The sequence below is a fragment of the Ranitomeya imitator genome, chromosome 4, assembly GCF_032444005.1.
Source record: "Ranitomeya imitator isolate aRanImi1 chromosome 4, aRanImi1.pri, whole genome shotgun sequence".
NCBI lineage: Eukaryota > Metazoa > Chordata > Amphibia > Anura > Dendrobatidae > Ranitomeya > Ranitomeya imitator.
The window spans coordinates 407549605-407566486 of record NC_091285.1 but is presented as its reverse complement, the minus strand read 5'-3'; the positions used below and the strand labels follow the sequence as shown (position 1 = coordinate 407566486).

At 42.5% G+C, this 16882-nt stretch overlaps 1 protein-coding gene across 1 annotated transcript in view; it reads right to left on the bottom strand.

Moving 5' to 3' along the window:
• Positions 1 to 11639: 11639 nt before the first annotated feature.
• LOC138674530 (leucine-rich repeat-containing protein 40-like) overlaps positions 11640 to 16882 on the bottom strand; it is a 115285-nt gene continuing 110042 nt past the window's right edge. Inside the window, exon 8 of the mRNA XM_069762355.1 lies at positions 11640 to 11823. Coding sequence (XP_069618456.1) covers positions 11640 to 11823 — 184 coding nt within the window. The remainder of the gene's footprint in view (positions 11824 to 16882) is intronic.

The window sequence follows — 16882 nt, the reverse complement described above, 5'->3', positions numbered from 1 at the left end:
AAAACGCCAAGTGAAAAGGTCCGTGGCAACTTTACTTCCAGGGTGTCCGCCAAAACCAAATCTTGTTGTTCATTGATGACCCTAAGACGAAGATTAGCAGGAACATAAAGTTTACCTAAAGGACAGGCTGCTGGGGCGTCCCCCTGCACCTCTAAAACCTATCTCTCAAGATCCAAATTAATTGCGGCGACAATTACACCCTTCTGCAGTATAGGACCTGGCTCACAATTATCCCCACCCCCTGGAAAATAATGGGATAACGCATCAGCCTTGACATTCTTGCTTCCTAGCCTATACGTAATGTAGAAATTGAACCTGGCGAAGAACAGAGACCACCTACCTTGCCTAGGAGTGAGACGCTTCACAGATTCTAAATACAACAGATTTTTGTGATCTGTGATTACCATGACAGGGTGAAGTGCTCCCTCCAAAAAATGGCGCCATTCTTCAAATGCCCATTTAATTGCCAACAGCTCCCTGTTACCAATAGGAGATAATTTTTTCGAGAAAAATGCACATGGACGCCACTTACTCGGAGAAATTCCCTGTGACAATACAGCTCCCACCCCCACCTCAGAGGCATCCACCTCTACCACAAATGGCTGCGTGATGTCAGGCTGTATTAGTATGGGTGCAGTGGAAAAACACTTCTTCAAAGTTCGAAAGCCTGGCAGGCCGCACTGGACCAGACAGAGAAGTCCGTGCCTCTTTTGGTCATGTCTGTTAAAGGTTTGGCTACTACTGAAAAGTCTTTAAGAAATTTGCAACAGTAGTTTGCAAAACCTAAAAACCTCTGTAAGACCTTAAGGTCCTCAGGACGCTCCCACTCCAAGACCACCTTGACCTTAGCCGGATCCATACGAAATCCTGTGGAGGATAAGAAATAACCCAAAAACAGAATCTCTTTGAAAGCGAACATGCATTTCTCAAGTTTGGCAAATAGTTTATTGTCCCGGAGTACCTGAAGGACCTGCCTTACATGAGCCTGATGAGACTCGAGGTCAGGAGAATAAATTAAGATGTCATCGAGATATACCACCACAAACCTACCAATCAGGTGACTAAGTATATCATTGACAAAGTGTTGAAACACAGCAGGAGCATTACATAACCCAAAAGGCATAACCATGTTCTCGTAATGTCCCTCTGGAGTATTGAACGCCGTCTTCCATTCATCCCCCTCCTTCATCCGAATGAGATTATATGTCCCCCTGAGGTCTAATTTGGAGAACCACTTAGCCCCCACAATTTGATTAAAGAGGTCTGGAATAAGAGGGAGCAGGAAAGAATCCCGGACCGTAATCTAATTTAATTCAATTCTAATTTTATGCACCAGTGTATAAATATGACAAGTAAACAGGGTATGCAGACAAGGTAACTAAAATCTCAAACTCACCAAATGCTGACACTGCCACAGAGGAAACACAGAGAAGGGAAGAGGGGGGAAAAACTAGGAAGGAAAACAGGTTTAACATGCAACCAAAACAGCAATCTCTGTAGATAAACCTCCAAGCTCCAACACCACACTCCTTCCCACTTCAAGCCAGGCAGCAGAACTGATCACTGACAACAGTTGTAGTCAAAGCTGAGTCTATATAGGAGAGGAGATTACAAAAACCAATTCAGCTGATAGACCAAGCTCTTAGCAACTTCAGCAACTAGGTTTAACTCCTGCCCTGCTGGCACAAGACAGGTCAGAATTCAGGAGAAGAGCTTCTGTTCATCGTGTGTGAATGAGGCCCAGAGCGCTGCGGTTTTCTGGAACCTCTCTGTCGCGGTAGCCCCGTGACAATACCACTTCCAGTGACTCACCTTGGTCTAGTCTATAGTTTATCTCTTCATAAAAACTAATTAGACTGTTTTGACAGGAGCAATTCCTCATAAACCCATGCTGATATAGAGTTAAACAGTTATTCTCATTGAGATAATCCAGAATAACATCCCACAGAAACCCTTCAAATATCTTATCAACAATAGAGGTTAGATTTACTGGCCTATAATTTCCAGGTTCACTTTTAGAGCCCTTTTTGAATATTGGTACCACATTTGCTATGCGCCAGTCCTGTGGAACAGACCCCATCACTATAGAGTTCCTAAATATAAGAAATTAGCTGAAGAGCCCGGCGGTGCCCGGGCACAGTAACGAACTGTGGTTAGTTATGACAAATTATAATGATTATACTCCATCCCATAGTCATGTGCCCATATACTCATCATATATATCCTTCATCCAGGGCCGGCTCCAGGTTTTTTAGGACCCCGGGCAAAAGAGTCTCAGTGGGCCCCCCTTTAACACATACCACGATTCATTATCGCATATAACACAGCCCACGTAGTATATAGCACAGTCCATGTAGCATATAACAGCCCATATAGTATATAGCACAGCCACATATTATATAACACAGCCCACGTAGTATATAGAACAGCCATGCGGTATATAGCACAGCCCACGTAGCATATAACAGCCCATATAGTATATAGCACAACCACATAGTATATAGCACGGCCCACGTAGTATATAGAACAGCCATGTAATATCTAGCACAGCCCATATAGCACATAACAGCCCACGTAGTATATAACACGGCCCACGTAGTATATAGCACAGCCATGTATTATATAGAACAGCCATGTATTATATAGAACAGCCGTGTAGTATATAGCACAGACATGTAGTATACAGCACAGGCCCCCTCCCCCCAAGAATGGCCCCATAGTCCAGTACTCACTTATAGTTAAAAAAAAAAAACTCCTCACCTCTCAACGTTCCCGCACTGCACTGCTCCCTCCCAGCTCCGGTCTCGGCGGCTGCCGCTGCACTGCCTGACACACAGCGAGTGCGTGATGATGTCATCGGGCACCGCCAACGGTAGTGTCAGAGGCAGAGTGGAGAATGATGGGAGAGGGAGCGTCAGGTGACGCTCTCTACTCCATCATTTGCTTTGAACTTTACCGGCAGACGGCGGTAATGTTCAAAGTGGCGGCGGGGGATTTGGTGCTTGCGACAGGCGGACCCCCCTTCCTCACAGGGGCCCCATAGCAGCTGCGTGATGTGCCGCTAGCTGAGGGCCCCTGGGGGAGCGGGGCCTTAGGCACTGGCAGCTGCCTGCCCCTAACGCCGACCCTGAATGGGCCCCCCTGTCTCGCCAGGGCCCCGGCACTTGCCCGGGTATGCCGGGTGCTGACGCCGGCCCTGGCTTCATCTCATAGTCCCGTGCCCATATACCCATCACACAAATCCTCCATCCCATAGTCCTGTTCCCATATACCATCACACATCCTCCATCCCATAGTCCAGTGCCCATATTCTCATCATACAAATCCTCCATCCCATAGTCCTGTTCCCATATACCCATCATACATATCTTTCATCCCATAGTCCCGTGCCCATATACCATCACACATCCTCCATCCCATAGTCCAGTGCCCATATTCTCATCATACAAATCCTCCATCCCATAGTCCTGTTCCCATATACCCATCATACATATCTTTCATCCCATAGTCCCGTGCCCATATACCATCACACATCCTCCATCCCATAGTCCCGTGCCAATATACCCATCATACCCTTCAGTTTTTGAATTTCCACAAAAATTTAAAATAACCAATAAATTTCATTCAACTTCACAATTGTGTTCCACTTGTTGTTGATTCTTCACCAAAAATTTACATTTGGTATATTTATGTTTGAAGCATGATATGTGGGAAAAGGTTGAAAAGTTCCAGGGAGCCGAATACATTCGCAAGGCACTGTATAGGGTTTTCTTTGTCTCTCGGCATTTCACCTAGCATTTTATTTGCCACGTTCCTAAATCACTCATCACTTCCACACCAGAGGCACCATGGTGAGTAGTCACACCACCCAAGTGTGTGATAGCTCCGCCCGCAGAATGGACAGACCGGAGTATCAGTCTGGAAACCGTAGGAGGACGATTGCATCCATGGCAGGTATTCCTAACAATATAATGATGATAATGGGTAACTTATCTATACATAATGCGCTAATAACATGCTTTGTCAGTGAGAGGTGCCACGGAGGGCTGTTGAATCCCACTTGCCCAGCCAGGATTTCTCAACCCAGAAGTTCAGACCCAACTTTTGCTAGAAAGTCATGGTAACCAATCGGTCCTCCATTATCGCATTGTGAGGGATTAGCGAGAGCACACAGTGATTGACAGAGGCATTTTAATTAGTAAATTGCTAGTGCCATTGCTGCTGTTATGGGCAGATGCCAGCTATGTATTACAGTCAGCATCTACTCTGCAAGCTTCTGACCATGATGCACATGTAGGGTGCACAAAGGGGTTAAAAAGCAGAGCTACTGATACAGTCAAACTATATCATATTATTTGAACAATAAAACGGAGTTACTTACCATAGGAAACCAGTAGATAAAAATATCATTACTTTTATTAATTATTTTTCGGAAATAAAATTACTTTACCTAAACATATTTTTAAACAAGGTATTATAGTAAGAGATGATTCCCATCAAACCGTGACTGTAAATATTTCCTATACATATTTGTCTTAAATGTAAAAGTAGCCCCTGAATGTGCTCCCTGTAAGAATTTATCTTCTGCATTCTCTTTGATCTTCCATGTGGCTCTAGACGTACAGTATATATGGTGCTCTTTGTTCCTGGAAAGGTATGGTTCAGATTTCCAGCAGCTGAGTATTCTTGCGTCAGATATTAACCCATTATCATAAACAAGTTCAGTAAGCAACACAATAAAAGATCAAGGATTGAATCCACAAAGTTTATACCTATGTCATTTTTTCGGCTACAAGAATACAGTATATAGCAATCCAGCTGAACTGCAGCAATAAGGCAGAGGCGTGCAGGCAGTGGGCTATGCTCATAAGTAGCTCAAAGAGGGAAAGTCCAGCAACCATAAGTAAAAATTAATTTGAAACTGTGTTTCAATCTTTTAAAATCCAAGAAGAAAAGCAGCACAGGAAACTTTGCTTATGTATTTCAAGCAGTGGTTGTTCCCTTGATCATTGCATGCATGCAGCCTTAACAGAGAAAAAAACACAAAAATTGAGCTTAACTTGAGTTGGTACACATGCAAACTCCTGATGTAACTAAGTAAAAAAGCAAAAGTGCATTTAAATAACACAGAGTTCCTACCCAACCAGTGAAGCACCAGACTGGGGTGTGGCCTCCCTGTTTCTGAGCTAGAGACTATATACTGTATAAGGCTTCCCCAGTCTGGTGTTTCACTGGTTGGGCCCAGTCCTTTTGTCTGCCCTTATCCACACTGAGGTCAACATTGACACATGGAAAGGTTTTAATATTAGACAGTGTAGGACTGTCCCTATCATAGTTACCTTGACGCGGTGGGATGGCTTTTGTGCTATTTTTTTTTATCAAAAAACAGTGTTGCTAGGATCTCTGTGTTATATAAATGCACTGAAAGCTGAAAGTCTGAACTTCAACTGCATCTGAATTGTTTTGTTTAAAATTCATTGTGGTAATGTCTATAACCAAAATTAGAAAAATGTTGTCTCTGTCCAAATATATATGGACCTAACTGTAACTGAACATGAGGTTCTTAGTTTTACCTTCTGATCAGCCTGTATGAAGCCCACTGCCTCTTCACAGCGAACCTCTTAGTGGGTCCCTATAGCCTTAACAGAGCAGAGCCATGCCCCGACCACCGCCACAGCAACAATGCACCTCATGACTCCCATGCTGCATGACGGAGTTCACATGACTCCACCATCCCACCAGCGCAAAACAACAGCAACAATGGCCACCACACAGCATCCACACCAAATGAAGGGAGCATTGAACTCACCTTCCTCAAGCTCTCCAGTGAGAGCAAAAATAGGCTTTTTTTTGGTGTATAGCATGTTCTTTCCCTTTTCTTGGACCAACACTCCTCCCATTTGCACAGGTGATTTTAATTAGCACAAGACTGCAAAGAAAAGGGTCTAGCCTATTTTTGTATTACTGGTATATATCCCAAAAATGTTACTAATAAAAACTCTAATTTATCCAGCACAGGACTCAGGTCCGTGATCTGTCACAGTAACTATAGGGGGTTCCCACATTACCAGTAGAACAAAGACTCTGGGAAAGCAATATGGCTCCTGCCTGCCAAATAAAATCCAGTGGATTCTGTGCTCCCAAGCCCAAATGCCCCCCCCCCCATCTCCACTGTGCCTAAATGGCCACATTATTTGGCATTGTTGTAGTGGGGCGACAGCAATTAACAATTTACGTGTGTGTCTCCAGAAGCACAAGCTGGACACAATGTATAGAGGCTCTACACTGTATGGGGGCACAATGTATGGGCACTAAACTGACATATTTACAATTCTCCAATAAAAAAGCATGGCATGGATGTTAGAAAATAGTCACTGCAGCCGTAGATGATTTCATTGATGTGCATTTTCTACAATGGGGTCACTTTTGGAGGTTTTCTGCTGTTCTGGCACCTTATGGGCTCCGCAAATGTCGCCAGAGAACTACTATAGCAAAATCAGACATGGCAGAGGAGTGGGTTTCCTTCTTTCCAAAAACTGCTCCTTAAGCCCTATCCAATCCCTACCCTCCCTTATCCTCCCTTCTTTTGAGGTTCACTCTGTCCGTATCTACTCTCCCTCTAATCTCCAAATGGTTGTCATATACCGACCACCAGGCTCAGCCAATGCCTTCATTGACCAATTCTCCTACTGGCTTCTTCATTTTCTCTCTTCTGACATCCCCACCATCATCATGGGCAACTTTATTATCCCTACTGGCACCTGCCAGCCAGCAGCCTTCAAACTCCTGTCCCTTATGTCATCCTTTGGACTTACTCAGTGGTCCTCCACAGCCACCCACAGAGACAGACATCCACTAGACCTCATCTTCACCTGCCTGTGTTCCATATCTAATCTCACAACCTCTCCCTTCCCCCTATCTGACCACCATCTACTCACCTTCTCATCCTTGTCCTCCTCACCCGCCCCCCATGTCCAGTCACTAGCACATCCTCGCAGAAACCTTGCACACCTAGACATTCACAGATTCTCACTCACTTCTACCTCTGTCCTTCATATCTTCACTCCACAACATGGACAGCACCACCGCTTTCTATAATGCTACCCTCACATCAGCCAGAGACTGAGTCGCCGCTCTCATGCAGAGCAAAGTGCACCAAATCAATAGGCAACCCTGGCATAACAATCTCACCAAAAAACTTCAACAAGCATCCACGCCTGCCAGATGACTTCACTGCCTTCAAACAAGCTACACTTGTTTTCAAGTTAGCCCTCACCTCTGCTAAACAGACCTATTTCACAAAACTTGTATCTTCATTATCCTACAACCCAAAACAACTGTTCAGCACATTCAACTCTCTCCTCTGCCCACCACTGCCACCTCCAACTCCCATCATCACTGCCGAGGACTTTGCCACCTAAAATCAAAAATAAGATTGACCAAACAAGGCAAACCTTTACTGTTCCATACCACAACCAATTCATATACCAGACTTCTGCCCTTCCCTAATAACCTCCCTCTCACACATCACTAAAGGAGAGCTTACTCATCTCCTTTCCAAATCACACCTCACCACCTGTGAACTCGACCCCATCCCTTCCCACCTGCTCTCCAAACTCACTAACCCACTCTTTCCAGCCCTAACCCATCTCTTCAACATATTGCTATCTTCTGTTACCTTCCCCTCTGCCTTCAAACATGCCACCATCACACCCATCCTCAAAAAACCTAACCTTGACCCAACTGCTATTCCCAGCTATCGCCCCATATCACTGCTCCCATTTGCTTCCAAACTCCTTGAGCAGCATGTACATGCTGAACTTTCCTCCCACCTCTCATCTAACTCTCTCCTTGAAAACCTCCAATCTGGCTTCCGCCCCCACCACTCCACCAAAACTGCCTTGACCAAAATTACTAATGACTTACTCACAGCCAAAGCTAACAGACAGTTCTCCATCCTCCTCCTTCTCGACCTCTCCTCTGCCTTCGACACAGTCGACCACTACGTACTGCTGCATATTCTTTCTTCTCTTGGCATCAAAGACCTTGCCCTGTCCTGGATTGCGTCATACCTTTCCAACCGCACATTTAGCATTTCCCACTCCCACACTATCTCCTCATCCCGCCCTCTCTCTGTTGGAGTCCCTCAAGGCTCTGTCCTGGGGACCCTACTTTTTTCCATCTATACCCTTGGCGTAGGACAACTCAAAGTTCCATGGTTTCCAGTACCACTTGTATGCAGACGACAAGCAGATCTACATCTCTGGCCCAGATGTCACCTCTCTGCTGTCCAGAATCCCAGAGTGTCTATCAGCCATATCCTCCTTCTTCACCTCTCGCTTCCTAAAACTTAATGTAGACAAAACCGAACTCATCATCTTTCCTCCATCTCACGTACCTCCCCCACCTGACCTATCTATTATGGTACACGGCATCACGCTCTCTCCTTCACCTGAAATCCGCTGCCTCAGAGTAACTCTCGATTCTGCCCTGTCCTTCAAAACGCACATCCAAACTCTTGCCACCTCCTGTTTCCTCCAACTCAAAAATATTTCCAGAATCCATCCCATCCTTAGCCCTCAATCTACTAAAACTCTTGTGCATGCCCTCATTATCTCCCGCCTCGATTACTGCAACACCCTCCTCTGTGGCCTCCCCGCTACCTTTCTTGCACCACTCCAGTCTGTCCTCAACTCTGCTGCCCGACTAATCCAGTCTCTCCTTGCTACTCCCCTGTTTCTCTCCACTGCAAATCCCTCCACTGGCTCCCTATTCCCCAACAGATCCAGTTCAAACTACTAACGCTGACCTACAAAGCCATCCACAACCTGTTACCTCCCTATATCTCTGAACTAATCTCCCAATATCTTCCCTCACGTAATCTTTGATCCTCACAAGACCTCCTACTCTCCTCCACATTTATTGGCTCCTCACACAACCGTCTCCAAGTTTTCTCCTGAATATTCCCCATCCTCTGGAATTCCACGCCTCAACACGTCCGATTATCCACCACCCTCGGATCATTTAGACGGAACCTGAAAACCCATCTCTTCAGGAAAGCTTACAGTCTACAATAACCATTCAGCCTCCTCACCACCACCCGAGCAGCCTCCTCACCACCACTGAAGCTGCTGCACCCCCGATCTTCTGTCTCTTCCCCATTATCCCGTAGAGTATAAGTCCGCAAGGACAGGGTCCTCTACTCTCTGTACCAGTCTGTCATGGTAAATTTGTTTACTGTAAATGATATCTACAACGTTGTATGTAACCCCTTCTCATGTACAGCACCATGAAATTAATGGTGCTATATTAATAAATAACAATAAATAATAAATAAATCTGTGCTCCAAAAGCCAAATAGTGCTCCTTCCTTCTCAACCCTGACAGTAATTTCTGATGACATGTGGGGCAGCACCAGGTTCAAGAGAAATTGCACAATACATTACGGGGTCCAGTTTCACCTATTAACCCTTGTGTACCTGACACATTTGCAGCAAATTAAAAAAATTATCTTTACCAATAAAATGTAATATTTCCACATCTCAAGGTTATAAAATTCTGTGAGGCACCTATGGGTTCAAAATACTCACTACACCCCTAGATGAATTCCTTAGGCAGTGACATTTACAATATGAGGTCACTTGAGAGGGTCTGCTGATCTGGCACCTCAGTGGCTCAACTAATGAAGTCCAAAATCTATTCAAATGAAATCTGCATTTTAAAAGCCAAGTAGCGCTCCTTCCTATCCAATCCTTACCGTGTGCTCAAACAATAGTGTACAACTACATATGGGGTACTGCCACATTTGGGAGAAATTGCATAACAAATGATTTGGTCCAATTTCTCCCATTACCTCTTGTATAAATTATAAATATGGTGTTGAAACAGTATTTTAGTGGAAAAAAATACATTTTTCCCACATTTAAATGTTATAAAGTTGAGTGAATCACCTGTAGGTTTAAAATGCTCAGTACACCCCTAGATGAATTCCTTGAGAGGTCTAATTTCCTAAATGGGTTCATTTGTGGGTTTCTGCAGTATTCACATGTCAGGTAGTTATTGACCACATATGGGCTACCATCGCAGTAGAAATGGAAAAAATTGAAAATTTTCAATATGACGACTTAATGTTATAAAATGCTGCATAGTACCTGTGGCTTCAAAATGCCCACTATACCCCTGGATAAAATCATTGAGAGGTGCAATTTTCAAAATGCAGTAACTTGTGGGGGGTTTACGCTGTTTAGGAACAACAGGAGCTCTCCAAACCTGACACAATGCCCTCAGACAATTACATCAAAGTTTGCCTTCCAAAACGTCCCTTCTTTTCCGAGCCCTGACATGCGCTCAAACAGTAGTTTTCCTCCACATGGGGTATCAGCGTATTCAGAAGAAATTGCACAACAAATTTTGGGGTCCATTTTCTCCTATTACTCTTGTTAAAATAAAAACTTTGGGACTAAAATTACATCTTTTGGAGAAGAATATGATTTTTTATTTTCACAGCTCCACATTATAAACTTCTTTGAAGCACCTGGGGGTTTGGGGTGGTCATCACACATCAAGGTACATTCTTTGAGAGGTGTAGTTTCCAAAATGAGGTCACTTGTGGGGGGTTCACTGTTTAGGCACATCAGTGGCTCTCCAAATACAGCATGTCATCCACTCTCAATTCCAGCCATTTTTGCGTTAAAAAAGTCAAAAATTGCTCCTTCCCTTCCGATCCTGCCGTGAGCCCGAACAGTAGTTTTTCCCCACATATGCGGTACCTGCCTATTGAGGAGATATTGCACAACAAATTTTGGGGTTCTTTTTCCTGTTACGCTTGAGAAATAAAAAAAATGGGGGCTAAAGTAAAACTTTGGTGAAAAAAAGGAAAATGTTCATGTTGTCCTTCCACATTGCTTTAGCTCCTGTTAAGCACCTGAAGTATTAATAAACTTCTTGTATGTGGTTTTGATAACTTTGAGGGGTGTAGTTTCAGAATGGTGTCACTTTTGGGTATTTTCTGTCATTTAGACCCCAAATTCAGTTCAAATGTGATTTGGTCTCTAAAAAAATTGTTTAGTACATTTTGTTAGAAAAATGAGAAATTGCTGATCAACTTCTAACCCTTCTAACTTCCTAACAAAAAAAAGATGTTTAAAAAATTCTGCAGATGTAAAGTAAGCATATGGGAAATATTATTTATTAACTATTTTCTGAATTTTTTCATAATTCAGACGTGTAATTACCCTTAAGATGAATTCAGATAACCGTGAAACTATGAAGTATGGATCACCAGTAGGTCTCCTGTTCTGAACTCAACAGGCTCCTATATGCCTTGGAGGCTGTTGAATTCAAGCCAGGAGATCCGCAGACAGTCCCGACATCATGGTCTATGCTAAAACCGGATCTCACAGATGATTAAATTTGGCCTAATGGTATATAATTACCCGCAACACATTTTTTGTTCAAAATTTTAACTAAAAATCAAAACCATGAGTTTATGCAAGTTACTTCAACAAATCTGCAGCTTTTGATTAGACCTTAAGCTCTCATTTATCTGCAGCTTGACTACATATTCAGATGTAAATTAGTCATTATATTTATATATCTCTGGTGTTAATATATCACCAATTTAAAAACACATTGTTATGCTAAGTATTACAGAATCCTACCTCCTCTGGTTTTTTTAGATACTTGAATGACACATTTCCAGGCTCTCTCTTCCAATTTTCCGACTTCTCCCAAAACTTGGTAAATAAATAATGTTCAGATGCCTTCTGAAGCTTGTATGGATCTAAACTGAGGAAATCGTCCTGTGGAATGGCATCAATATATCTACAGTATATTGAAGTCCAACAGCATAAAGAATTCAGTTATTTTCGACTCTTAAACTGAACTTGCATTAATTACACAGATATTTCCATCTCAGACATTTATAGCATATCCAGAGACATGTCATAAATATGTGATAGATATCGGTTCGATATATGGGACCCATACCTATCTCAATTCGCAGTGAATAGAGAGGTGACCCCATTTGCTTGGCTTCTTTGGAACTCTCAAGATAAGTGTGGATCCAAGCCATTAATTTGTCATCTATGTGATAATAACCTATATATAAACCATAAATATCTCAGATGGGAATACTCCCTAGAAATGTATAACTGCAACATGTTTAAGCAGGTAAGTAATAGCTTTTTTATGCACTCAGTCAGAACTTTTTAGGGGACCTATAAACTTTTGGTCTTGTGTGGCTGTTAGTAAAAAATCCTGAATCTCCTCTTGAAAGAAATGAACTCATTCCAAAGGCCTCATACACATGGCAGAGCCTCCGTTTTGTTTCATGGGCCTTATAGGTGTGTTCACCTCTAAACATCTGAATGGAAAAGCCCAAACTTCTCCTCCGGCCATTTATATTAATGGCCACAGACTCTGAAAGTCAGAACAAGTATCTCTGAAAATATTGGTGTGACCTCTTAGTTTTTTATTAATCAAAGTAATCACTACAAGGCCAAGTTATGTAACTATGGAAGTAAGGTACTGTACATGATCATAAAGGGGAGAGGGAAGTTAACTCTTTGTGTATACACGTAAAAAATATATAGATAAATTATCACCTGCGCTATAAAACTCTTGCACTATAAAAGTACGTTGGCGGATGGCAAAGAAAAGTGGCCACAGGAAGAAATAATGCCCACACTGGGAGGAAGGGAGAGGTATGTAATTCCAGTGATCAGGGAGCGATATAGTATCATTTATCGCAGTGAGATCCTTTGTTATGCTTTAGACAGAAGAACAGTTTGAAAACCAAACAAAAAACAAGGATCCCTAAAATATAACTTTTAATCAAATAGTTTAAAAAGACTCTATTTTTTAATATAGTAAAAAAGTACGTAATGTACCTAAAGAACACTATATTGGACTACCATGAATCCTGCCTGTCAGTGGAGGTTAGCAGAGAAAATTACCGCACACTCAATACTGGTATCGTGCTGAAAAAGGTATATGCCAATTTTATTTTAGAAAAAAATAATAATACAAAAAATGATAGTAGCCACATAAATTGAGGTAGACAATGAACCCGAACCCGACGTTTCGACCCTCCCGGGTCTTATTCATGGGGTTACTGGAAAGGCAAAGAAACCGTATAAATAACAGTGTCATATATACAAAGAGAACGGCATAACTGTACACATAGAATATATATATATATATATATATATATATATATACACAAAATAACCAACCAAAGGGAAAGGAGGGAGAGAAAAGGGGATATGTACACAGCAAATCACAAAATAAAATAGAGCGGTCATACAAAAAGAACGATGGCACCACAATGTCATATGGAAAGAAGATCATGGTTATTTGACCATAGAAGGTTTACCTCAAGTCCTTTGATATAAGAGCATATAGGTGGCAGTAGTGTGGGAAGAGCAAGTGATCCCTTTTGTTTAGGGCATAACCTGTCACAGTGACAAGATTACAATGTTATAATACACACTTGAACTAAGTGTACAGCTAAAAGCTCCATAAAAGGAAAGTAAGTACCAGACACGTGTGTGTTAGATAGTGTAGTTTCAGAGTCAAAATCGGTGATATAGGGTCATTACCGGCATAGTAATATGGAATAATAATAATAATATAAACAGGATATATATACCTCTCGGTGAAACCAGTGGGGGCTGCTGTCCCAGGTAGTAGAGAATTTAATACAGGAAGGGCCGTAACATGTCCAATGGGCCTGTAGGTTTACCAGAGTAGCTAGAATAGTCTCAGATCCGGATATACTTCCTACACGCTTAGAAGATATGTCCCAAAAATTCAGAGAGAGGAGGTACCCACAAGGTCTACTTGACCGAGAGAAAACACGAGCTTTACAACCACCACCTGTGTCACCTAGCAACACCAATGAAAACAGGGTCCCATTTGTCCACACGTTTCACCCGTTTATGCCCAAGGTTGAGAGAGTGATCAGTAAACATTGGCCCCTCCTAAGGAAGGCCTACCCTAACATCATGAGCTTTTCTGCACCACCTCTCATGTGCAACAGGAGAGCCCCCAACATCAGGGACAAATTGGTCCGGGCGGATGTAGGCAGTCTACGCCCCATTACAACTCAGACTACACTGACCCACATCGCTCAGGGACATTTCCATGCCTCAACTGCGCCTCTTGTTCGAATGTGATCAAGTTGGACAGTGTAACACATCCTAGGACAGGTAAAACCTACCCGATTCGTGGCTACTACACATGCAATTCAAATTTTGTTGTCTACGTTATAAAGTGCCCGTGCGGCCTTCTGTACGTAGGGGAGACAACTCAGCATGTGAAGGATCGCATAGCTAGCCACAAATCGACCATTCGTTGCAGTAAAACATGGCTACCAATCCCCGAGCATTTCATCAAATACAGACACACGGTGGCACAACTTAAATATCAGGTGATTGAACAGGTCCCCAGACCCAGAAGAGGAGGCAACCATATTAGACAACTCACAATGCGCGAGACGTATTGGATCCACAAGTTAGAGACCCTCAGCCCCAAGGGTCTCAACAGGGACATTGATTGGTTACTATAATGCTTTACTAATCTTCTAAATTCTTTACTTTCCAGACACGTTGAGTCTACTTCCCATTAGGTGAGTCTTCCGGCCCAATCACCATTTTTTATTTATATTTTTTATTTTTATTTTTTGATTTCTTTATTTATTTTCTCACTTGTATTATCTTTTTATTTTTTTTTCATTTTGTTTCATTTTTTTCACTATTTCTATTTCTTCTCATTTTCTTCATTTTTTCATGTTTTCATTTTTTTCATTATAATTTTTTTAATTTTTTTCATCTTTTTTTCATCTTTTTTTCATTTTTTTAATTTTTTTCATTTTTTTATTTTCTTTATTTTTTACATTTAATTTTCATATATTTTCATTTTCTCAGCTCTTTGGTCCCAATTCTACTATTTTATTATTTTTTGTTTTGTTTTCATTATTTCATTCTTAGATATATTGCTTTCCAAACATGTTCTATTATCTTTTACTCACTCCTCCTGCTGTCTTACTAGTTCTCCAGCAGTTCCCATTTTCCCATAGTCCTCCGTCATTTATTCCCATACACCCTCCATTTCTTATTAACAGGAGCCTCACTACATTACCCACTAGGCTGGCTCTGACTGGCCGTACACATAGGGGTTAACATCCTCCCTCCTGTGTCCCATTCATCGCTACTATCAGCGCTTGTTCACTCTCACTCCTGGGCAGTATCTTGCCCACACTAGCGTTAGGAGCTCATTGCGCATGCGCGGGTCTGTACCGCGTCACTTCCGGTCCGGGACTTCCGGTCCGGCGCTATTTTAGGGCGATACTTCCTCCCATGTTCACTCCTCCAGCCTCCCTGCGGGACGTTACAGCAAGGCGCGGGATGCGCCGCTGACCACACACAGGACCCCACACAGGCATAGTTGCGGCGATACCGTCTCCCCTCTCTGCCAGCCAGTTTTTTACCAGTAACCTCTGGGCACTCACCCTCTTTTACCTAAACCTACAGGCCCATTGGACATGTTACGGCCCTTCCTGTATTAAATTCTCTACTACCTGGGTCAGCAGCCCCCACTGGTTTCACCGAGAGGTATATATATCCTGTTTATTTGTACACTCATACAGGCTTTCTTATCATATTGGACTGAGTGGACAGACTCATTAGGAACCCCCATCTCAGCACCATATATGGTACCCGGGCCCTTATATATCCTGTTCGCATCCACTCATGTGAACACCGTATCATTCACCATTCCATATTACTATGCCGGTAATGACCCTATATCACCGATTTTGACTCCGAAACTACACTATCTAACACACACGTGTCTGGTACTTACTTTCCTTTTATGGAGCTTTAGCTGTACACTTAGTTCAAGTGTGTATTATAACATTGTAATCTTGTCACTGTGACAGGTTATGCCCTAAACAAAAGGGATCGCTTGCTCTTCCCACACTACTGCCACCTATATGCTCTTATATCAAAGGACTTGAGGTAAACCTTCTATGGTCAAATAACCATGATCTTCTTTCCATATGACATTGTGGTGCCGTCGTTCTTTTTTGTATGACCGCTCTATTTTATTTTGTGATTTGCTGTGTACATATCCCCTTTTCTCCCCCTCCTTTCCCTTTGGTTGGTTATTTTGTGTATATATATTCTATGTGTACAGTTATGCCTTTCTCTTTGTATATATGACACTGTTATTTATACGGTTTCTTAGCCTTTCCAGTAACCCCATGAATAAGACCCGGGAGGGTCGAAACGTCGGGTTCGGGTTCATTGTCTACCTCAATTTATGTGGCTACTATCATTTTTTGTATTATTATTTTTTCTAAAATAAAATTGGCATATACCTTTTTCAGCACGATACCAGTATTGAGTGTGCGGTAATTTTCTCTGCTATTGATTGGACCACATGGTCAGTTTACCAGCACCTCATTTGTCCTTGACCTGAGTGCACACCATTTTCTCTATTTATTTGTCAGTGGAGGTTGGCAACCTAATTTACCGCGGTAGGTGCCCCCACTCCTCGACGGCTCACCCTTTAAATCCCTAACTGAACCTGCAATGCAGGAAAACTAGTGAGCCCTAAAGTACAATCCTATACTGTTAACTGCCTGACAGTGGAGGTAGACACCCTAATTTACTGCGGTAGGCGCCCCCACTCCTCGGCGGCTGACCCTAGGGTCCCTTACAATCCCTACAGTAAGGATAAACAACAGATAATGTCCCAAATACACCTCCGATACCCGTGAAAAAAACAGATAAAAATGAAAAAATAAATATAAAAAATCAATAGAAAGAAAAAAATGATTATGAGTGCAGCTCTATATAGCGATACAGAGTGCAATGTA